Here is a 25,572-nt window from a genome sequence, read left to right as displayed (position 1 = left end):
AACGCTTGGCTGTTCGTGGCTATGGAGTCCAGTTGTAGACTCCCGCTCCTGCACCGAAAACGTGGCATGTCATCAAAGTAAAATGAGTCATCTGAGTCATCTGATTCATCGAGAAGTTGTGAGGAAGAGCCTGGAGGAGGAGGAGGAGCCGCAGCAGGAGCAGTTGACAAAGGAAAGTCTCCATGAAGGTCTTGGGCATGCATCTCTGTGCCTAGGATTTTTCTCTTAAAAGACAAACAGTAGCAAATGCTGTCTTCTTCTGCCAAGTAGGGGGCGAAGCCTTTATTCTTGGGGATGTCTGTGAAGCCGTACTCAGGTTGTTCCGAGTCCTGAAACAAGGTGAAAGGGTTCGGTTCGGGTGTCAGACACTCGGCTAGTTAGCAGGCACAGTTAGTCACATCAGAACAAAACAATGGGATTATGTTCCCCTTGTTTCCCGTTTTTCCCAAAAAGGGTCCTATATTCCCCGGTCACAATACATAGTGGGGAACATAGGACCCTTTTTTTGCGGGAAGCAATTCACCAAAATAAATAAAATGTATCCACCACAGAGACATCATACCCAAACTTTTAGAACTTGAAAATATACTAAAAATAAGGCAGAAATGAAAAAATAAGCATCTCATTTAAACTTAGAATGTATTCAGAGAAATAACAACTTAAAACTTTGTAATACAGATAAGAAAAGAATGAATGAATGAATGAATGAAACGTGCCAGAAAAAAAGGAAAAACTCTGCACTCATGTGTCTGCACCGTGATGGGCTGAAAGCTCACCAGCTGACTGGTCTAACGTCGGCTCAGCGGACGCACAGCTGACACAGTGGTCAGCAGTGAGAGGCGCACACGTCTCCAAAACTGATCAGGCAGGTTTCCAGGATGTCAAAAGTCAAAAAGGAAAAAAAAAAAATCTCTGAGCTCTGCCTGGCTCATTCTGATAATAATCATTCCACTTCGGCATTCGGGTCCATTTTTAGCGCAACTAGCTAACCTGAGTCCAGGTTGAGGAGAGGAAGCATGTGGAAGCTGAACTTCATACAGCTGCTCATTTTGTTCTGACAAGTCAGAAACACGCAGAAACAAACCGTAGCATTAGCGGTAGCAACAAGCCGCGTCACACAGCGTTCAGAGATGACATCATCCAGGTCAGAGGTCAGCAGGTCAACCTACAGACCCCGGATGTTGATAACAGCTAACCCCGGACTCAGAGGGGAATAGCACTAGCGTATCATAACAAAATATTGGTGAAATGAAGGAGTTTCGCAGCAGATAATGTTTTATTTAGAGGCTGCATTCTGCTGCCCTGTAGACTCACATTATACGGATATACGCGGCTCTCGGCTGGATCTAATTTCATCGACTTGTAATGACACCAAAGTTATCTGGGTGAGTAAATTATCAGATTTTATGATAGAAATAAGGTCCAGATTGTAAAAAAACAAAACAACGATTACCCTTTAAAGTCCGGCCTTGGAATTAAAGCCATTTTTGTGTTGGAGGAATTCAGTGAATATTATAAATATTTTGTCTGGGAATGACAATCACAGGGAAGCTCAGAAGTTCAGCAGCAAGTCAGAGCAGTTAATAGTCACTGCATGAAGGGACTTACCGAAAGTTCTGGAGACCCATCATACAGATCGTCATCACAGCAAGCCATCTACAACAGAGAAAAATGCAGAGTTAGAAAATCCCAACAAATGACTTTCCTGTTTCTCTGTGAATACACCACACACTGTGCCTGTACCATCTTATCATGATCGCTGCTGTCTGATGTGTCGTCGTCTTCTTCCTCCAAGGTCCAGCCCACGTAGGGGAGGAAGTCGACGTCTTCCTCTGCGATCAGCTTGGGGATGTCAGTGAAACCGTCCCCCGGTTGCTCCGAGTCCTGAAACAAGGTGGAAGGGTTCGGTTTGGTTGGAAAGCTGCACAACGTGATGTGATGAAACTTGAGAGTGACAGGGGTGAAGGTGGCCGTGACAGACAGCTGCCAGAGGTGAATACAAGGAGTCAAATGTGGAAAAAAAGGCAAACGACTTCACAAACCCGTTCCTCGATGGCGACGAAGCTGGTGAACTGAGACAGGATGGAGAACTCTTTGCTCAGGTCGATGATGAAGGACTTCAGCTCCGCCTTCATCCCCTGGAAAAACAAGAAGCACGTCAGCAGGTGGAGCTCAGAATGGACGGCTACACCGAGGTGGGCTGTTTTAAACCTCAGTCACACACACACACACACACCTCGTGTTCGGCCTCATCGGTATCCAGGTTCCCGTCCTCATAATCCCTGATCAGGGCCCGAGCTGCGAGCTTGTGAAGAAACTGAAAACACACATATAATAATAATCATCACTTCATCATCATCTTTATGGTCACGACAAAACCATCAACAAGTTGTGATGCGACAAAGTTTCACCTCTTTACAGCAAATCTTGTTTTTTGGGGGGTTTGATTGATGGGAAGAAACTGTTGTTCAGTGTTATGTGTCATTTAGAAACGCTTTCTCTGATTACTCTATTAATCTGATTACTTTTTTAAGTAATGGAGGAATGAAACACATTATCATTTCTAAAATAGTAACTACATCACTTCCCCCTTTCCCCATGCGTTAAAAAGACGGACTAGCAACAGTCTGTTATACTTGACGACGGTCATTAAACAGAAATAACAGACTGTAGAACGCAGCGATGGACCAATCAGAGAGCTGTGTAATAAATAACGTTATCCACCGCTCCATTGATTGATTTTTCGCAGGCTTTGTTGTAAAGAAATGCACATGGCTGGGAGGAGGGTTAGCAAAACAGCGGAAACGCGACCAGACTTGCATAGTTCCCCTTTAATGTTCAGAACTGCTGACATTTTGGTATTTTATTTTATGTAAAACACATTTTTACAACTGCTATATAACCGGTGTAGCTGCTGTGTGGGCGGGTGGATCTGATGGACCAGCTGTCGTAGTGTAGAGGGTGATCGTTGTGTGGACTCACTGTGCCTCTGGTCTTCTGCAGCTCACTGGTCGACACCATGGTTTTAAGTTCCTGCCCGTTCAGGTTTCCCAGGAGGGTGGCCTGTGTGAAACAATCATCACGCATGAAGGAAACACACAAAGATCTGATGGTTTTTAAACATGATGACTTTTCTGCATGTCATACTTTTCACAATTGGCTATAGAAAAGGAACTACAGACGTCACACTGAGGTCTGGGAAACTATCACAGGAAGTTTTAACTTGTTTCTAATATTAGATGTAGAGACAGTCCCGTGTATACAGCGCGTACCTGGGTGCATTGCGGCACAAAGCCGTAAACCAGAGTGTGACAGTCGTTGAACAGAGCGTGGAGCTGCTTGGGGGCCTGAACCGGAGTGGGTGCTGCTGGGTTGAACTGCTGCCACTTCACCGACACTGAACTGCAGCCAGGAGATGCAATACGCTTCACCTGACATGCCACCTGTGGCCATAACACATCAATCAACAGTGGTTATTTAATTACGTGTGAGGATAATGGTCACACCTCATGGCTCATTGCATTAGAAATTCCTCCAGGTTAGAAAGAAACCTCTGGGGAAATTTAGTCAAGTTTTGAGTGGATAATCACACAAGTGAGGACTCAGTTTTATTCCTGCTGCTTCACACAGTAATTAAAAGCAAAAACATAAAATCAGATCACACTGTTTGATCATCTGTCATCCCATCTCACCTTCTCTGCCCAGTTGTGTTTGGTTTTTGTGTCGAAGAACTCGTAGGCTCCGCCTCCGGCCTGGGCCAGAGCTCTGAGCATGTGCCGATTGGCTGTCGGGCTGAGGGATAGAAACACAAACGTCAAGACACAACTAGGGATGTATTAAACGCCACAATTAAATAACCGCAAAGATTCCTAAATACCCTCACTTCCTAAAAATAATTATGTCGGAATATCAGCAGATGTGCGCCAAAATAAAAGTAAATGCTCAGATACTGGTACGTACGTAACATTGAATTGGTGTTAGCGTGTCATTTCTATTTAAAAAAAACAACAAAACAAAAAACGACTAAAATAAACGTAAACATTTGGTATAGATGAGAATTTATGACCTGAATATTTCAAACACTTCCACTGGGGCATTAATAAATAGTCATATATTTGAAATATGTTGTGTAAACAAATAGTGATGTAATTACATTCTGATTATATTTGATTTTACACATTCATATTGTTGTGAAATTAATTCATGCATAATAATCATGTGATCACCATGATTATTTAACGTATAATCGTGACATCCCTAGACACAACTTTCTAAAGCCTGTATCTTTATATCATATAACCCCCCTCCCCATGATCCCTGACACCACCCAGACCTGAAGCCACAGGTGAAGAGGCGGCTGTGCTGAGCGTTGTCTCTGAGCAGCCGCAGGGTGAGCTCAGCGTTCAGGATGTGGCCGTCCGACAGCAGCAGCAGGTTCCTGGTGCCGCGGGACGGAGGCAGGAGGCTGAGGGCCCGCAGGGGCCGCCACAGCTCAGTGCTGCCTCCTACTGGAGAGGGACGCTGAGAGGAGCAGAGGACAGTCTGAGAAACTAAAGTTCACACTGCCACTATTGCCTACTTACATGTACATTAATAGGAGTTGTGTCTTTGTGTTTGAAGGGATAGTTCAACATTTTGGCAAACTGGTCCATTGCCATAATCCCTATAGTCATAGCAGTAGGTTTGTTACTTTTAATTTTCGGTGCAAGCTATTTTTAGAACGGTGGAGCAGAGCCACAAGCTGCTCAGAGCTACACTACAGAGGCTGATGGGATTTCTTGGTTTCCCTCATCAAACTCATCAAATGCACAATCCAACAACTCCAAAACGCTCGAGTTTGATGAGGGAAACCAAGAAGTCCCATCAGCCTCAGTAGCGCAGCTCCGAGCAGCTTGCGGCTCTGCTCCGCCGTTCTAAAAATAGCTTGCACTGACAATTAAAGCTAACAAACCTACTGCTATGACTATATAGGTATATAGGTTCCTAAAGTGAAGCAATAAGTGAATCCCAGTGAATGTTTGAAGAAATTTCCTTGAAGAGTTCCATCAGCCATCGGGCTTAAATGAATGTGACGGACGTACAGACAAAATGAAAACATAATCCTCTCACGTAAGCGCTCAGTGTTCCTCAGAACAGATCACCACACGATGAAATAATCTGCCGGTCATTAACTCACCTTGATGAATTTCTCTGCAGCCTGACGAGCCTCAGTGAGCGGCTGTGCTGTCAGAAAGGCTTCTGTGTGATCTGAGCAGGGAAACACAGAGGGAAATGATGGAAAACATGTCGACTTCACACAGCGAACAGTTTTTGTTGCTCCCGCTTAAGAAGAGAGTGTTCAGTTCCTTTATTCACTCACTGTGTCGGGCACTTGTTCTCTGTAAAAGTAATTTAATTTCTCATATCTGTTCATCTTTTTAATTTCATGCAGTCAAATTAATACCATTGACTGTCACCTCCAACCTTAGCTTCCACTTTAATAGAGAGAGCTGTAGTCCTATCTTGTCTTTTGTCTCTTTTAAGTTTTATCACAATGTGCATAGGGATTTAGAAGGACAAAACCGACCTGTGCCAAATGAAACGACGTTGACTCTGAGGCTGCGGCCGAGGGCTCTGAGGGCCTGGAGGGCGACTCTCTGGGCCATGTGCAGAGACTCTCCCCTCATGGACTCAGACGTGTCCAGCAAGAGGACGACTTCATCGTCCGCTGAGCCGGAGTTGACATCAAAGTCTGGGTAGAAAACCAACATGCAGGCCTAGAGGAGAGAGGAGTGGATTAAAATCTAAGAAGAACAAGATGTGACTGTGTGTGATAGAGAGAGAGGAGGAGGAGGACTGACCTGGCTGTCAATGTCAGTGTGTTTCTCCACCCACATCCTGGGCAGGTGGACGTCAGACAGAGTGATTGACAGCTGGAAACCTTCTGCACCCATGACCTCTCCCTGCACTACGCTCACTACTGCCTTGCAGTCTGTTTTCTATAGGATCACAAACACAGAGAGAGAGAGAGAGAGAGAGAGACTGAGAAAAGAAAAAACAACCTGAGATCAAACACATATTATTGAAGAAGGTTGTACAAAGTGTCTTTATATGAAAACTGCAGAATTTCCATGGAGCCTGTTCTCTTGATTTATTATGAATGTTAATATTTTCATTTCATTTTTGTTTTATTTCCAAATTGCGAAACAAGAAACAAACCACAGTGAAACTAATATTAAATCGTGTTGACTTTCAAGTGAGAGACAGAGGAGATATCTGACATCCATGTAAGAAAGTGTATCATCATCATCACCACGTTACCTTCATCTTGACTTTGTGAGTGATGCACTGCAGTTTGGTGATTTCATTGGGCATCTCGATCGACAGGTCCAGCGTGAACTCTCTGAGGGAAAGAAACAACTCATCAGACGCAGCCTCCAAGTGCAGATCACAGAAAATAAATCAGAATGAAAACCATCGTCCGACATGTTTGACCTAATCAGTAACAAATAATCATGAGTCGTTACAAAAGATGGGGTCAGAAGTTACGAAAACATGCTGTAGCGCACCTCGTACTCGCCGACTCATCAGTCACACACACTTTCTCCACGGTGACCTTTAAAGCAACAGAAACACACAGATAAAAAAAACTGACAATCATTGAACTAGCAGTGTGGAGCTGCTCATGTACTATGACATAAAAGCTAACGTCCACATACTTCCTTTATACTGCCACATTAAATCAGTGAAGCAGGAATCACATCAACCCAAAAATCAGTATATAACTGCTCAAAAACAAAATAGACTGTTGATGCCAAGGAAAGGACAGACCCTTCATAGACTGATATATCATGTTTTCATTTAAGCTTTAAATGCAAATATCAACATTTTAAATAAATAAAGAAAGAAAGAAAGAAAAATAGCAACTTATTGCCTAAAAAAAATTCATTGTGACACTGTGTAAAAAAATAATGAGTACAACAATCTGACGCTTGGAGACAGGCACTGTGTCTTAATTTGAATACTTCCATGAGCACACTGTCATGTAGTATACTACTTACTTCTGTTGTGCACAAATTTCGATGGTTAGTGTTGTCTCAAATTGAATACTGTTGTTGTGCACTTACCGGAACATTTTGATATATTTGTCAATTGAGACGCACTCACACTCAAAATACTTGGTTTGAGTGTGGAAGTATTCAAATTGAGCCACAGCAAGGATTCTGTCTGAGTCGGTCCAGGTTCTCCTCACCTGTGTGGTCTGGTTGAGCGCTGCACTCTCCTGCCACGGGGCCACGCTGCCAGGCAGGGAGAAGAGAATCCCCCCGTCCCTGACCACCAGCTCAGACACGTAGGTCACTTTGATGAGGACGGTGGCGCCGGGCGGCAGGTTGCCCACGCTGATGGTGAACACGTCCTGCAAGTCAGCATGAAAGAAAAAAATAATTACAGTGTAAAAATATAAATGAAAAATGCATTAAATAAATTAAATTATGTGTTCAGGTGACTTACAGGAGCATCCTGGTCCATGAGGTACGCTCCATGACCTTGCTCTATAGCTCGCTTGTACTCCTTACGAGCCGTCTCCTTCTCCTTCACCTGAGAACCACATAGACACACACATAGAAACACAGACACACACATAGAAACAGACACACAGACACACCGACACAGACACAGGGTTAAACTGGTTTTCATGATCCCCCTTCATGCTGCTTACATCCTTTGCGATGCAACAGTGGGTGAATTAAATGCATGGTATAATATAGGCCTACAGAATATGAGTGTGATGACACTGTTCAATGTTGCAATGAAGATATGACTTGTTTTCAGTTTAGTTTATTTCGGCCTTTGGTTTGACACAGCACCTCATTGTGTAATAGAAATTACAACTCCACATAAATACAGCAGCTAGACAAGGCCCAGGAGAAGATGCCAAAACAAAAATAAGCAAATCAAAATAAACAAATTGTGATTGCAAGAAAAACAAATAAGCAGATATTTAAGTGAGCATATTAACCATGCAGTTCCTGAGTTCTGCTTTAATAGGTACCCTGCAACACTGAATAGAACAATAGAAAAAAATATTTTGAGCATACTTTTACTGAAGAAATTGCACATGAATAATCAATCAATTAAAACAGAAAGTAAATTTAACCCTCTCTTTCCTTTCATGGCACCTGTATTCATGGCACATGTTCAATCATGATGACGATGAAAATACGATTAATCCGTCAGTCATAATACAATGACGGATTGTACTAATATTCTATAGATGCACACAGATGCACAATTTTAATAAATGACACAGGCTCACTCAGTAAATCTGCTCCACATGCAGCTGAACACACAGACTGACATCATTATTTGTCAGTTGTCAGTCAAACCAGTCACGCTGTCATGTTTGTTTATGTCGGCGACGTGCGGAGACGTCAGCAGCTTCTCTGATGACGGCATGGAAATAAACTAGACTTTTCAGACAAAGAGAAAACGTGCTGCCATGGTTACAGAGAGTACCATGATTTTGTCTGTTTATATTTTTGGAGAAGTGTACTGAATTATCTATTTTAAGTTCCTGTTTGTTTTGCGTCTCTGAGGAACTGTGACTTCTCTTTTCTCTGATTTATCATATTTATGACTCTGATAATTGAAGATTTAGTTTAGAGATCAGTGTTAGTGTTGTTATCTATGGTACAGCCAGTGAGATAAAACAGATGCAAACTGCACTGAACTTTTTCACTTTCCTTTTTATCAGCAAATGAATAATGATGAAGACATTAGGCAATAAAGAAATAGCTCAACTGGAGATTTAAAAAAGGTGAGTTACCTTTCCCACCACATGTTTCCCATTGATGAAAGCCTCAAATCCACACACGGCTGCAGAGTCATCCAGAGGGAAGACGTACTTTGCCTCGATGGGCACAGAGCTCGTGTTGGTGTATTTTTGGAAAATGATGACCTGCAGGCGAAAGAGAAGACAAACTCTGGTTAGGTTTTATATCCATCCCTCAGTTCACAGGGCTGTCATCAAAATGAACCCAGAAAAAAAAAGAAAACCCAACCTGTGAGAGCAGATCCATCAGTTTACACTTCACATGGACGGCCTGCAGGGGGAGCTGCTGGCCTGAGCTGTCCAACAGTCCCGCCGTCACGTCCTCTAGAGGGTTTTTAACCTTTTCATCCCGCTCATCCAAATCCAGGCTGGCTGCTGGGTCACGACAACACAGGACATGAGAAAAAATATCAGACTGAAGTTACATGAACACAATGGCAGTAAATTTAAATACATGTAAAACCAAGTATTTAAAGGGATAGTATCATTTTTTTTAAAAGTGGGGTTGTATGATCTACAAATAGCCCCTAAGTACTTTAATTGCAGTAGCAGACTCTCTACACTCCTCCCGTTAGCAACGCCAGCCCATAGCCCTGCCCAGAGATTTACAACATACAGTGTTGTGAACAGACCCAAAGAAACGGCCTATTTTCGTGGCCTAAAAGGTCCAAATAAAAACTGCGCTTTTCCTGCACTTTGAAGGGCTGGAAAAAATTATATTATAGCGAACAATGGAACTGTGTATTTATTTTCAGCTAAAATCTCTTTTAGGCCACGAAAATAGGTCGTTTCTTTGGGTCTGTTCACAACACTGTATGTTGTAAATCTCTGGGCAGGGCTATGGGCTGGCGTTGCTAACGGGAGGAGTGTAGAGAGTCTGCTACTGCAATTAAAGTACTTAGGGGCTATTTGTAGATCATACAACCCCACTTTAAAAAAAATGATACTATCCCTTTAATGAAATGAATATGGAAATAAAACCAGGAACTGGTTTACTGAAGTGGTTCTCACTGCCAAAACAAAACATCAGCACTGCAAGACTCAAAACAAGAAGAATTTGTCTCTATTGCTTCCTCAACACTCTCACAGTTACTAGTTCTGCTCAGTGGATTTAGTATTGCAGTATTTACAGTTAAGCCGAGTACAATGGAGAACTGTATATTGAGTTATTTGTTAAAAAAAAAAAATACAATTTTGATTGTAGGAAAGGAACTGGAGGTAAAGATTTTATCTCAATCATAAAAACTAAAAAAACAAACTGTGACATCTTCATGTTTCAGAAAAGCCTCAGGAGCAGTTGAGCACTCACCCAGATCAGAGGGAGGTGGACACGGCTCGGCGGAGGTGTTGATGGTCGGACTGAAATCCCTCACCTTGTCTCCCTCCATGCTGAACCGAACCACGTACTTCAGTTTGACTTGGTCAGGACTGTACACCACATACTCATCATCCTGGAGCACAGGCAGAGTCACACATATCACACACACAAGTCCACACAGTAACAGACAGTATAGATGTGGTCAGGCTGAAGGAGGTTAAGTCAAATGTGATGTTCATGGTGCGACCACAATCTGACGATGACCCTTTGTTGCCAGAGGAAATTTACAAACAAGACAATTTTCACAAATATTAGCTTTAATGAACTGGAACTCAGCAAATTAAAAAAGCTTGTCACAGCTAATCTGTGTCCGATATTAGGGATGAAATCAGATTTGGGACAGCTCATTTAGAGGTCTACCCATTAATCTATTTATCACACACACACACAAACTCTACCTCAAACTCAGAGTGAGTGTTAGGGCAGCAGCGGACTCCGTGCACACTGTGGTGTCCCTCAGGGGCTTCGGTGAGCGTGAAGTCTCTTTTGTGGACGTCCTTGCAGCTTCCCAACGCCACGTCGCACACCAACAGCAGCCGAGAGCCGTCGGTCACGCTGCACCTGGAGTATTTCAGACTGGTGCTGTGGAGGGGGAGGGCATGGAGGATGTGAGAGGGGCTTTTTGTAAAAAGACGTTCCATGTTTATTTAGCATGTTTTGCTCTTACTTTGATCAAGTGGATAAATTAAGAACAAGTTTTTGTTAGGTTCTTATGTCGGTGTAGCATGGTTGTCTGTTGTCTGCTAAAACAGCACTAACCTAAACGCATCGGTGAAGTAGATTCCACTGCCCAGATTACCGATGTCTGTTCTCTCAATCCCATGATGCTCCACTCCAACACGAGGCAACAGCAGACCACTGACGTGAGAGTAAAAATCAGGGTTAGAAAATAAATGTTCAAGAAACATAAGTTTTTAAGGTCCTCTGTGAGGCTTTGATACTTTCACAGTATTACTATAGAACCTAGAGCTGCTTTATAATCACACTACATATGGACATCTACCTTTATACAAAAAGGAACCTTTAAAATGTAAACCTGCACGGTTATTATATCACTGTGTAATTTCCAAGTGAATGGGGAGGGGACATAACCATTGTTTAAATTATGTTTATGTTTTGAAAAGAAGTACTACATGAAGCAGGAGGCGAGCTCTAACAATGCCACCACATCCAGTCTCTTCACACAGCCTCGTCTCCAAACAGCACTGGAGAGTCTCTGCTTGAACTTTATTTATCCACAAACTCTGTAGGAACAATGTTGGGGGAAAACTTCACTTCATCAAACGTCTGTTCAACTTTTTCCTTCAAAAAATAAACCAGAATAATATGTGATGTTCCGCTGGTGGTGCATTCCCACACTGCAGGTAGCATGGCTTTTGAAATTCAAAAGGCAAAGTTTAGAAAAAGAAAAAAAGAACTTTTTCATCTCTGGAAATTTTAATTCCACTGGTTTCTGTGCAGCAACACCTGGGATCATCTGGGAACAACACATTTCACCCTGACAGAGAAGCTGGATCTCAGGACGCTCAATTAGATAAAATGAGAGGTTGTTCTTCAGCGTGTGAGAAGGCAGAAGGGAAACAGGTCCATTTTTACAACAGAATGAGATGAATGACAACAGACACAAAGGTGCAGGATTGTGTTTTCATTGCAGCAGTTCAAGTATGTCTGACATTGTGTTAGGGTCACTACTGAGTCTTCGCATTTCATCATGATTTTGTTTCAGGTTTCAGTCCACACAGTGTCCACACTGTGTGTGTGTGTGTGTGTGTATATGTGTGTGATCTCACCGAGACAGGATTCCTACGAAGTTGCCAGGGCTGGAGGAATGGAGGAGTGGCTTAATGTTCCCAATCTCACTCTTGAATGTCTGAAGCTCCACACCTCTGCTCAGATGCAGAACCTGTTGGATCTGCACCTTGCTGCAAATACACAGTTCATTCATCATAGTGTGTATGGACAAGACTGCCTGCACACAAAAAAAACTCAGCAAATACTAATACACCAGTTCATCTATATCACAGACCATTTGAATTTGACCATTTAAGTATTTTCTAACTTCAGAGGGGGAAAAACATTGACTGAGACTGAAATGCATTTCCTGGGTTTATTTCTTAGAAGTTTCCCTTTGTTCTGTCTGTTTTAGTTTAAGTTAAGTTTAAGAGTGCAGGTTTGGTTGAAAGGGGAGAGAAAGGAGAAGCAGAGAAAGTATCACTGATCAAAGAACTGCAGGGTGGATATAGAAATATATAAAACCACAAGCAGAGCTGCTCTAAAGCAGGAGAGTGAGTCTGAATGATGTGACACCAAATGGCCTTAAAGGGATACTTCACCCAAAATCAATAATTCACCAATTTTCAACAGATTTTCATATAATGGCGGCCAATTGTGCTCACTTTTGAATCATCCAAAACACACACTATGAAACATCCAAATACCTCCATACTGCTCGTCTGTACTGACCCAAGTGTCCTGAAGCCGCCACATGAAAAAGTTGTTTGGAAAAAATTAATTTGATCTCTGTTTTTAGCCTTGTTGTAGCAGTAGACTCCCAGTGGCTGTGTGAGATTTGCTGTGAGATGTTCTTCCGTGTTTACATCATACATCCAATGGTTTACAACGAAGAACGAACTTTTTCATGTGGCGGCTTCAGGACACTTGGGTCAGTACGACGAGCAGTATGAAGGTGTTTGGATGTTTCATAGTGTGTGTTTTGGATGATTCAAAAGTGAGCTCTATCCGCCTCCATTATATGAAAATCCGTTGCCAGCCGGACCCCCCCTGGAACTCCAAACAAAAGCATTTTGATGACTCTGAAAGTTCTCCAAACCCTTCCTTGGCATGGCCGTGAGTAGAAAATTGGTGAATTATCGATTTTGGGTGAAGTATCCCTTTAAATAGGGACACAAATACCAGGTGGTGTTCAGTTAAATCTGAGACAGGTTGTGTGGATCCAAATGGTTCATCTTCCCCATGAGAAACTGGGAAATTACATCAGACATACGAGCACATGAGAGGCGGCGCGCTACCTGTCCTGCAGCAGAGCAGTCACAGCCTGAAACTCGGGGCTGCTGGGGGGGACGGTCTCAATGCTGCACCGGAGAGCGCGGTATTTCCCCAGACTGGAAGGGGCGGGGCTTCTCAGAGTCGTCTCGCTCAAGTTCAAGACATCTCTGATTAACTTTGACAAACAGAAATCAATAGAAATGTTAATTCTGTAGATCTGTGATCAAACAGTCAAGAGTTTGTTCTTGTGCTACACACTAAACTTATTTAAAACAAATAAGTAATTATTATTTATAATTGTATAATAGCTTATGAGATATTATTATGATGGAAGTTTTAATTATTCAAGTTTTTCTTCATCCTGCTCCTTTCCATTTATGATGTTATGTATGTAATGTATGCAATTATGTAATGTATGTAAACCATAAATGGAATAAATAGATATGAAATGAAATGAAAAACTATGACAATGGATGGGAACATCATTACAGTAGGTCTTATAATAGGTGTTTAATATATTTATGTCCAACATGTAAGTGAGTGTCATTTGATGTCAATTACAGCATTAGTTTGATGCTATTTCAAACTCAGACTAGAGTTGAATCTTATCTAACAGCTAAATTTATCGGTGTTGATCACACAGTGAGATATGTGAAATGATGCATGTAAAACTGTGACTGTGGAGAGTAACACCTTTTTGTTCATGGGCAGTTCACCCAGCTGTCTCACTGCCCTCCACAGTTCAGTTTTATATCTTTGTGCCTTTAACTGGGACACTCAATTTGCTTTAGAGAATGATCTTACACAAACTTATAGGCTACTGTGGCTCCTTTAAACCACATTTAAATTTGTTATTGATAATCCAGCCATATTTAAATGTTTTTTTAATAGCCAATCACATTAAATTAGTAGGCCTAGGCTATATTAAAACTGAGCAGCTTTCTCTGCTCTACAGTCCAGACTACAGCCCCTCAACCTCTTATAAATGCAGAATACCTTCGAAAAAATACACCATTTAAAATAGGTTTTGTTTGTGAGAGTAGGGCAAGCAACATGATGATATATTTTGAAAATAAAGTATTGACAGGAGCCACTGTTAAATCTGTAGGCCAACACTAAAACTGTACTTAAACTCACTTCTCTGCTGAAGTCGGTGTCGTTTTAGAAACAGCGTGACGTTGCTGTTAAACCATGCTCATTATAAACATCACGACAGTCCAGGATCCTTTTAACAACGTGATCCTGTCGCAGTTCGTTCATGTTGTTTACCAGAGACCGGACATTGAAGAGGAATATGCTGGACATCCCGATAGCAACATTACCAAAACGAAGCCAACTTCAGCAGAGCCGACGAGTTTAGCAAGTAACCCTCCTTTCTTTCCCTGGATGAGAGCACTCTGGGCTGGCGGAGCTGGGTTAATTGTCGCCGCTGTTTTGTCCGTCCCTCTCCCACCTTGATGGTTCTAACTTTGCCAAAGTGCAACAAGCGTCCGAACAGTCAGTGCAACCTGCGTGTAGTGCGGTAGGATAAAGTAATCCAAGTAATCCTTCTTTTTTAAAAGAAAGTAACTGTATTTAGATTATACCAATTTAAACTGTACCTATAGTAACGCCGTTAGATGTAATCCGTTACTTCCCAACCCTGGCCATGAGCTGTAGGTGTGTGTACTGTACGTATGTTCAGCGTTACCTGGCAGAGGTCCAGTGTCTCAGAGAGGAGCTTGGCAGAGACGTTAAACTGAGGCGCCTGGTGCGGCAGTAGAGTGTAAAATTCCCCCAAGAGGGAGATCTCTTTGATGTAATCGTCCTCTCTGACCTTCTGAGCCTGAAGCATCAAGCCCTCTGCCCTGGTCACCTACACGGAGTACAAGGGCAACTCCAGTGAGATTCATGATGAGCAGGTTTGAGACGTTACAGATCAACCCATGGAGGAAGCCTTACATCATTGAGGCTGAGCTTGTCGATTGAGACGGAGAGGATGAGGCGAAGGCTGCCCAGGGCCTCGGTCCACAGCATCTCCACGAACACGCCCACCTCCTGTGATAAGCTCGCTGTGTTCAGCCTCTCTTCCAGCAGCAGCTGTCGGGCCAAACCAAGCACATGTAAATCACCTCATCGGCTCATTGGCCTCGGCTACAGCAGCCGCACGTCCAGCAGCAGCGACGCCTCAGGCTTCAGATATCAGGATCTCACAAAGTCTGGCTTAAAACCTTTCACGGATATAATTGTGGTGTTGCAGAAAGACTTTTGTCAGAACATAACACATGGGCAGAACTTATAGAAAAAGTAGAGTCTTTGTATTACAATGGTTTGACAGATTTGTATTTAGCTTTAAACAAACATCAACATACTAATACCCAAAATACTAGAGAACTGCAGCAGAATGTGTGAGTGGTTATAGAGACTGTGATGTGCAGTGTGTGTGTGTGTGTGTGTGTGTGTGGTACCTGCTGCAGAGCCGTGGAGCCCAGGTCTCGGGCCTGTGGAGGGATGCTGCTCCTCGGGCTCAGACCTGCAGCCTGGACTTGGTCCCTCAGAGCCTGGTACACCTCCAGAGCTTCCTCTGACGTGGACGGAAACACCAGCATGTCCTTCACCGTCTGAGGAGTGTAGGCTTGTATGGTCATTATGTTTATGTTTATAGTATACCTTTCACTAGACACTTTACAGTACACTTGATTTATACTATTTCAATTAACTACAACATGCTTTAAATGCTATTGAAAATCAGACATGAATGAAAAACAGATATCTACATACAGTACAGTAATTCAACATGCCAAGGAAAACTGTTACAGCTGATTCCAGATACATACAATCAGCACAAAGATAAAGTAGCATGTAAAACTACCAACAGTGATATGACAGATATGTAAACTCTGAAACAATATTTGCAACGGACACTGAAATTAGTCTTTGTTTCTAATCACAAGATTTCTAACCTCGGCTCCGACATCGTCCTTCCAGTACCTGACCACGCGGTACTGTCGTCCTCCCTCTGCTTTGACACTCTGCAGCTCCAGCACACACCATGTCTGGCTCTTTATCTTGAGACGCTGTATATTATTAATAGGACGATTATTAGTATGGTAATAATTTGTGTATTAATTAATAAAAGGAATTCCATTGCCAAAATGAGAACAACAGTAACAAGCTAAAAAAGCTGCACCTTTACCTTTTCAAAGAGTGAATACTTGGCTACTTGAAAATTGTCCGGATACGATGGAACATCAGAATCAGTCTCCGTGTAAACTCTGTGTGATTCAAAAAATACAACAACAAAACAGCAAAGATGAGTCGTATTTCATCTGTGTTATTTGGAAATGTGACAAAGTGAAAGCAGTCGACCAGAGATGGAGGTGTGGAGGTGTAGGGGTGGTCCTATAGCAGAGGACTTCAACAGGGGGGTCTATAAGGTACTGCAGCAGGGTTGCAAAATTTTGGGTAGGACAATATTTCTTTCTTTTTTTAATTACAATATACACAGCAGGGGCTCCCTGCTCCATCTCTCCATCAGTTTGGGGGTCACTGTCCTGAAAAATATTGAACCCCCTGCTCTATAGTCCTACAAGACCAAAGGAGGAGGGAGTAGTAAAAGAGACAACTAAACAAAAACAGAAACTGTGTGAGCTCCATGATTCTCCTCAAATGAGACATGTAACGTTTTTATGAAATAAGAGCTGAAATAAAGTAAAAGGTTTCCAGTGAGTGAGTGTAACTGTGAAAACGACAAGAAAAACAGCATAAAATATCAAAGAAATGTTTAAGAACAATAACAACAAAGACAGGACTGAACCTTTAAATGTCAGTGCCGGTGTTGTGCATGTCTGGGCTAACATGAGGGCGACTGCTTTTCACACCTGAACTTTTCCAGGATGTTTCCGCTGCTCTCCTGCGGCTCTGCCTTCTGAGATAAACTGACAGAGGCCGCGGGTTCGGCCTGGACTGTGGGACGCTCAGCAACAGCCGCGCTCCTCGGTGCTTCAGGCGCTACAGTGAACAGGAGAGAACAGACACCTTAAAGGTTCTGCAAGGGGCTGGTGTGCATTCAAACCGGAGCAGCGTGTAAACAATGTGACAAATGGATCGCTGCACACTCAAACAAGAAAAAGCTTCATTGTGCAACATCGCTGCAGGTTTGAATGAGCACTAAAGACGATCTGAATGTGTGACAAAGTATAAGACTGCGCACACCTGTAGAACAAACACAGTCTCTATCCGACCTACTGTACAGACTCTGTTCTGTTAAACATGATATACAGCGTCTTTAAGAACCTATATATCAGAGCTGAGGAGGACAAGAGGGTAAAACTCCTGATGATTGATCAGTAAACTGTGTAATCATGAGTCACTGTGCTGGAGCTGGGTGGAGGCCTCGCTCTGTTAGGATTGTGTCTAACTGGCTGACACAGTGAATGATTGACTCTTTACATTCCTCCACCTGCACAAACAGTGAAAAGACTGCACATTTTAAAACAACACAAAATTAATTCTGTTTTCAAATTTTGATCCATGAAAACAACAGGCATTTAGAGATATAGATGTTAGGAGTCATTGAACTAACTGCTGCAGCTACAGTGCATTATCATCCAACAAGGATCTTATTCAAAATGTAAACATTTATCACTGATGTTTCTACACAACATTTTCTTTCACCTGCCTCTAGCTCCAGGAGCTAATTAAAGCAGAAGTAAGTGATATATTTGTGTTAATATAAGTCTTAAATAGTTATATCTTCCGACAGCAATCACTTACATAGAGTGTTTGGTCTGAAACACGGGTCTGTCAGTCCCTCTGCTCTGCTCTGAGCCGAGGAAAAAACTTTTATCGTATCCTACAGTTTTTATCCAATGAGGAGAGAGAACGGCATGCAGGGCTGTGTGTGCAGCCAAGGAACGCCGTGAATGTGGCGACGTAGGGACGAGGACTGTTATGGTGCGTTCAAGGCAACTCGTATTTTTCCGACCGTGAAGTGGTACCAGTTCGATCTGGTACGAGTTCACCGGTCGGAAGTTACGAGTGGCCGTTATAGTGACTTTCACCGGTAAAACAGGTCGGAAAAACACGAGTGGGTTGCCTGGAACGCTACAAAGTCGTAAGTTGTGACTTGAAGCTGTAATTTACGATTTCAAAAGCCTGCCTGGAACGCAGCATTAGCGAAAACGACCGGACCACTTACTTCTGCTTTAACGTCTGATTTGCACTAAATAACATCGCAGCACTTCCACTGTTTTGTTTTGGAACCGGTAAGATCCTGCTAGTTTTGCTAATTAGTAAATTCCTCTAATTACTCCAAACCAACAATTAATGTGAAATTCCTTATTGCAGAACAAACATGTTAAACACAATTGAATAGTGTTGATGAATTAAAGCAGAAGTAAGCGATCCGGTCGTTTTCGCTAATGCTGCGTTCCAGGCAGGCTTTTGAAATTGTAAATTACAGCTTCAAGTCACAACTTGCAACTTTGTAGTGTTCCAGGCAACCCACTCGTGTTTTTCCGACCTGTTTTACCTGTGAAAGTCACTATAACGGCCACTCGTAACTTCTGACCCGTGAACTCGTACCAGATCAAACTGGTACAACTTCACAGGTTGGAAAAACACGAGTTACAAGTTTCCTTGAACGCACCATAACAGTTCTCGTCGCTACGTCGCCACATTCACGGCGTTCCTTGGCTGCACACACAGCCCTGCATGCCGTTCTCTCTCCTCATTGGATAAAAACTGTAGGATACGATAAATGTTTTCTCCTCGGCGCAGAGCAGAGTGACTGACAGACCCATGTTTCGGTCCAAACACTCTATGTAAGTGATTGCTGTCGGAAGATATAACTATTTAAGACTTATATTAACACAAATATATCACTTACTTCTGCTTTAATATAACTTTGACAAAGACTAAGACAAAGACCCCTTTAACTGGTGAGTTTTTTTTAATGATCTTCAACAGTTACTGCCTGTTAATACAATACCTTGATATGAAGTTGGGTCTGGCCTGGTTGTGGGAGGAGGAAGAGGAGGAGTGGGTGAAAAAATAAAATCAGAGGGAGGTGGAGTCTCCAGCTTGTATTCATCCACAGGCAGAAGAACTCCTCTGTCCAGACAGCTGTACACATAATCCACCCCGACCACAGGAGTCTCGTACTTCTGGATGCCGCGTAGCCTGTTTGGCCTCAGGCTGGACACATCGTCGGTCACTATCAGAGAGCACTATGGGAAATGAGATGTTAGGAATCAGTTGAAGTGGGATTCAGGAGGCCAAAGTCTAATTGTTTTCTCTTCTATGACCCAGATCTGACAGTGGAGTCTGATATCTTCAAATCAGTTTCATACGTGGTTCTAAATCATATAGGTCATTTTTTTTAGTATTGATTGTGCCTGTTTTTGGTCAAACATGGCAGACAGCAGTAATGGAGGTAAACAGTGAAGTTTTAGGACCTAGATTTGTGGTCGTATCACACCTTCTCCTACTCATCATCTGCTTCCACTTTGTGCAATAACTTTGAAATGAAGCCTAAATGCTAATATGTGACTAATCCTCTTTATTTCTGTACACACAGTGCTGCCACATTTGACGCTCCAGACTGACTTTTTTTACTAGGAGCAGCACAGTGGCCCCTAGTCTATATTCCCGCGTAAGTTTAACCCATGGTCCAACGCACCGTGACACCGAGTTAGTCAGACCCCCCTGCCTCGAGAGATAAAGTCTGCTAACTGAGCGCTTATCTAGTTGTAGCAACTTTAGCAATGACCGCACCATAAGAAACAGGGCAGTCTATTGACCCACGCGCAACCGATCAAAAAGCCACTCATAACCACAAATAATGCTCAGAACAGCACCAAACTTAAAGGTCCCAGAACATAATATGAGGCATCAAACATCTGTTAGCTTTGCTTGGTTTCTAATGAGAAGAGACGAAAACAACTCACCCACTCTCCTCCAGTTATACGCTATGCAGCAACTTTCCGCGTCCAGGCACTGACAACACATGTCCGAGTCCGACTGGCAGCACAAACATTCAGTCTCAGCGGCCACTGGCAGGCAGTGACCACACTGACATCACAGAAGGGACAACACGGCTGAGTTTATGGAGTTTGACAACAACAACGACTGGTTTCATTTCGATGGGCGCCCCTAGCAGTTTGAGACTGAGTTTACTGAAGACAAGCTGAAGGAAATGGAGGAGAAAAGTGAAAGAGGGACAGCTGCCGCTGGAGTCTATGTGCTGGAAATGGAGGAGAAAAATGAAAGGGAGAGATGCGGTCTATGTCTATGTGCTGGACCTAGGGGAATCAAGTGGTCATGTGGTCACTGCCTGCCAGTGGCCGCTGAAACCAGATGTTTGTGCTGCCAGTCAGACTCGGATGTGTGTTGTCAGTAGGGCTGACCCAAAAAATTTGAAGCTTCGAAGCTTCGTTCGTTGCCATGGTAATCGATCATGAAAATCCGTGATCGATTTTTTTTGTTTTGTTCCTTTTTGACACCGGTACTCATGTGCAATTGTTACATTAAAATGAATAGGCTACTTGGCATCCTGGAAACCTGCCTGATTTTGGAGATATGCAGTGTTTGTTTGCCATTACTTTCATTATTTCCGCTACGATCGCAGATGTTTGATGCCTCGTATTATGTGCTGGGACCCTGTTCGTACTGTTGATGAAGTTTGATGCTGTTCTGAGTTTTATTTGTGGCTATGAGGCTTTTTGATCGGTTACGCGTGGATCAATAGAATGCGTTATGGTGCGGTCATTGCTGAAGTTGCTACAACTAGAGAAGCTATGGTTCATCTCTCGAGGGGGGTCTAGCTCGGTGTCATGGTGCGTTGGGGTTAAACTTACGCCGGAATATCCCATTAAAATTGTAGCGTGCAACCAGAGAATATGATAATAATATAAATCAACTAGCAAAGCAAATATTCAAATTTCCGTTTAATTCATGTAGTGACAGATATCAGATTATTTGAGTTGCACCTTTTGCTACACATTTCGCCAGCGTTAAAAAAAAGAGAGCAAATTTACTGGTTGCACATGCGCAAGTAGATGGAAGCTTTATCAAATTTTAGGCGCAAAATCCCCCCATTTAAGGGCAGTCTGTAGCCCTGACACTTTCTGGTTTCTCTGTGCATGCAGGTCACACCAGGGTCATGGTCAGTTCACATTAGAGTCTAATATGAATACTATGAACTTTAAAACGTTAATTTGAACATCTTAATGAATCTAATGAGATCTGGAAAGAAAAATGAATTGAGTGTTGAAGAGTTGTTGCAGTGTGTGTGACCATAGCAGAGGAACACCAGGAGATGGCAGCCATGTTGATTGTACAGTCAGTAACACTAGGATGACACAGCTGCAAATTTATTGGAGAGTTAGAATAACCTGGAAGTGAGAGACGCCTCCTACTTCGGGGAAGAATCACACCCACTCACCTGTTTATTGACCAAAAAGGAAATGTTTCCTCCATTCTCTGTGACTGCGGACTTCAGCCTCCTCCTCTCCTTGAAGGGCAAAGTTCTCAGCTCCAACAGCACAGAGCAGTTCTCAAACACAGCCATGTCTGTCTGTGGACGGCAGGAAACTCAACAGCAAACAGGTTATCAGCTACAGTAACAGGAATAGGCCAGAAGCACACACACACACACAAACACCCACTTGTGGTTAAGAAGAAAATGCGGAAGCAAATCCTCAAAATATTGAAATAAGTGACTGTGATCTGGATTAAAAATTCAATTCAAATTTGTTTTATTGGCATGAATGTTACGAGAACTATGTTTCCAAAGCATCAATGAAACAAAACAAATACAACTCACAGAATCAAATAATTAAAATAAAATAAAAAAGTATACATACATTTATACTGTATATGCATGTGTGTGCTGATGAAGTGTTGTCTTTCTCTTATACACAGATTGGGTGTCATTAGGTAGGTGGTTATAAAAAATATAGCCTACATGGTTCATATTAAATGATGATGACGATAATAATACATAAAATGAAGAAATTAAAAACAACAACAAACACAGTTCATATTAAATGATGATATTAATAAATAAAGAAATGAAAAACAATAAAAAATATATACATATAGTTCATATTAAATGATGATAATAATACATAAAATAAAGAAATGAAAAACAACAATATTATAATGATCTGCTGCTCTCTCTCTCTCTCTCTCTCTCATTTTTGGCTTTCCCCATCAGCTGTGTCGGCGACGCGATACTGATTTAGTCCGAGACCGTGATAAAACATTAAGGGATAGTAGCTTTTTTTTTAAGTGGGGTTGTATGATCTACAAATAGCCCCAAGTACTTTAATTGCAGTAGAAGACTCTCTGCACTCCTCCCGTCAGCCCATAGCCCTGCCCAGAGATTTACAACATACATTGTTGTGGCCTAAAAGAGGTTTTACCTGAAAAAAATACACAGTTCCATTGTTCACTATAATACATTTTTTTCCAGCCCCTAAAAGTGCAGGAAAAACGCAAACTCAAAGTTTTTATTTGGACCTAACCAACTGCTGATCGGCGGGCGCTAACCCTGGGCTGGAGGGATACGTGAGTTGGTTAGGTCCAAATAAAAACTTTGCGTTTGCGTTTTTCCTGCACTTTGAGGGGCTGGAAAAAAATGTATAGTGAACAATGGAACTGTGTATTTTTTTTCTGGTAAAACCTCTTTTAGGTTGGTCCATTCACAACCATGTATGTTGTAAATCTCTGGGCAGGGCTATGGGCTGGCGTTGCTAACGGGAGGAGTGCAGAGAGTCTTCTACTGCAATTAAAGTACTTAGGGGCTATTTTGTAGATCATACAACCCCAATTTTAAAAAAATGCTACTATCCCTTTAATCAGCTCAGAGTTCACTCATCTGGGACTAGCATAGATATATAGGTACACGTGTATATATCTATGTGGGACTAGAAAATCCTTTCTGTTGCTATGTCGTTACTAAGGGTCGGATTATTTGCTGTAGAGGTAAACTCGATTCCATTACACATAGGAGTCTACTGACGTGACTGATTGTGTTTCAGGTATTAGTCGGACCCCATGTATTCCCATGGATACGAGAAGCACACTCGCAAAAACCTTTAAAGGCCCCATGCTGTGCACTTTTCTCTGGGTTTATTTACCTGCTGATATCCCTAACAAGATGTATCATTGGTTTTGAGTACCTGTGATCTGCTTAATATCGTCTATATTGCCCCTTTCTGTTGCCTCTTTCTGGAGTTCTAACAGGCACAGGTCATTTGGCCAATCAGAAGAGAGAATGAGAACCTCTCCTCTGATTGGCTGACTGTTTTAGAGTGGCATGTGGTCGGGCCAATCACAGGCAAGTAACTGAAACCTAAGCTGCATTCATAGAAATTGAAAAATAACAACTGGTCACGGTGGGCGGAGTTACCTTGTGTGTGACATCACAGAAAGGAGGAAGTGCTATCTGCTCGTCTTAAAGAGACAGTTCCTACAAATGGGCGGTGTGTGTTCCGTTTATGACCAGTTTGATGCATGGGACAGTATATACGTGGCCCAGAGACCTCCCCAAGCATGAAAAAATAACCAAAATCACATTTTTCATGCCATGGGGCCTTTAAAATTTGTAAATTGTCCATCAAAATGAATATAATTTGATGATATATTATATTGTGTTGGTAATAGTTGTATAATCGCAATATTACCCTCGAGGGGGTGCTTAAACGTAATTTTGAGCACTTCGTGACGCTTGCAATGCGGACCGATCAGAGGCACTTGCTGCATCACTGTAGTGCTCAAATAAAGCACACCCTCGAGGGTAATATTGCTTAAATTGAGATTTACTTTACCGTAAAAACCCACACGGTACAGCCTACTCCTGCAGCTGTTGTCAAAAAACACAAGCCGACGTTATCCTTATCTTTACCATCTTCGGACAGACATAACCATCAATAAAAATACCCTAATTAGTCAACACGTATCAGCTGCTCCAGTGGCAGAAAGTTTTAGTTTCCGGTGGATTTCAAAATAAAGGCTCTGTGACGTTGAGGTGAAACCGAAACGCGGAAATCACATTCACTAACAATGTGTTTCAAAAATGATTGTGCGCTTTGTTTACCTGAGTTGAAACCATGAAAAATACAGGGTGCTTTCATTATGTAAAGTGCCATATAATTTTACTTAATTGTGAGAAAGCCATGCAATAAACAAATGAAGCAAGCTTTCTGCAGCTTGTCACAACCGAAAGTAACCTGAATAACTAATGGTGCATGTATTGTACAGTCTTTGTTTGCAGTACAGCTGTTCATCCAGAGGAGGGAGCATCAGCATGGGCCTGCAGCTGTGTGAGAAATAGAGCAGCTCATGTATAACTGGAAATTGGTGTTTGCGCTGAACCAGGAAGAGACACTCTGACTGACTCTGTCAAGTCACAGCGACTTACAATGAGACCGCTTCCACTTTAGTGAACTTCCTTTCAGAGTAAAAGCCTAAGGCAGTTTTCCAAGTAGGCCTACTAAGAAAGGGATTTGTTCAGCATTATCATCATCTATAGTTTTTTACATTCCGAACACACCTTTTGTCAGCAACTTTGCTTCCAAAACAATTGCATTTATTAAGTTTTACTCAGTTGAGGGTCAAGCAGACTTTGGCATCAATTCTAGACATGAATTCAAAACATCCAAAAAGAAGAGCTACTCCTGGAATTCAAACAAATTGTACACACTGGACCTTTACGTTACCTCCATCCCATTTCATGCTTCATGTTTCAGCTATAGGCTAAGCCTATGAAAACCTACCCTTGTCTATTTTTTCTATAGACAAGGGTAGGTTTTCTTATGTGCAACGATAAAACATACAGCAAATCCCAATAATCATTCCCCAAAACACCAAACTACTCCTTGTAGTTTAAATTTTAGTTATTATTTTTTATTATTGCTAAATGTAGCCTAATGTTTGTTTCTTTTTTTGTTTTTGTTTTTTCCCATCAGCATCAGTGTCAACTCCCCCTGCTCTTTAGCATCACTATTTGTCAAACTATCAGTTGATCGTAAGCATTTACAATAACTCAAGACAAAGGTGTACAAAGTCTAATACACATAGCCTACAAGTGATATAGCTAAAATACAACAACATGGTCTACCTAAAGAAAGCTTGCTTTGATGATCCCCATGGTTTATTTCATGACTTTCTCACAATAAAATTAAATGGCACTTTACATGGTGAAAGCACCCTGTATCGACATGGTTTCACTTTCAACTTAGGTAAACAAAGAGCAGATCATTTTTTGAAACACAGTTGTGAGTGAAATATGTGATTTCCTCGTTTCACCCATAGGTTTCACCTCAACGTCACCGAACCTTTATTTTGAAATCCACCGGAAACTAAAACTTTCTGTTTCTGCCACGGAAGC

At 42.1% G+C, this 25,572-nt stretch overlaps 1 protein-coding gene across 1 annotated transcript; it reads right to left on the bottom strand.

The window, feature by feature from the left end:
* Positions 1–19: 19 nt before the first annotated feature.
* Positions 20–21,823, bottom strand: LOC146964732 (protein mono-ADP-ribosyltransferase PARP4-like). The gene is made up of 32 exons (XM_085764180.1): positions 21,622–21,823; positions 19,168–19,405; positions 17,057–17,186; positions 16,372–16,450; positions 16,139–16,252; positions 15,644–15,796; positions 15,138–15,275; positions 14,887–15,051; positions 13,220–13,371; positions 11,981–12,112; positions 10,950–11,048; positions 10,589–10,772; positions 10,122–10,263; positions 9,042–9,187; positions 8,807–8,938; positions 7,492–7,578; positions 7,232–7,396; positions 6,549–6,595; positions 6,301–6,382; positions 5,841–5,978; positions 5,567–5,756; positions 5,177–5,247; positions 4,334–4,521; positions 3,693–3,792; positions 3,273–3,443; positions 2,983–3,063; positions 2,237–2,317; positions 2,043–2,138; positions 1,744–1,884; positions 1,609–1,656; positions 212–329; positions 20–48 (listed from the first exon to the last, which is right to left on the bottom strand). The coding sequence occupies exons 1-32, from the start codon at positions 21,745–21,747 to the stop codon at positions 20–22; spliced, it is 3,963 nt and encodes a 1,320-aa protein (XP_085620306.1). The 5' UTR covers positions 21,748–21,823.
* Positions 21,824–25,572: the final 3,749 nt, after the last annotated feature.

The sequence above is a fragment of the Trachurus japonicus genome, chromosome 21, assembly GCF_045865225.1.
Source record: "Trachurus japonicus isolate A0001 chromosome 21, Traja_1.0".
Taxonomy (NCBI): Eukaryota; Metazoa; Chordata; class Actinopteri; order Carangiformes; family Carangidae; genus Trachurus; species Trachurus japonicus.
Note: the sequence above shows the minus strand (reverse complement) of the source record. Positions and strands in the feature narration are given on the sequence as shown.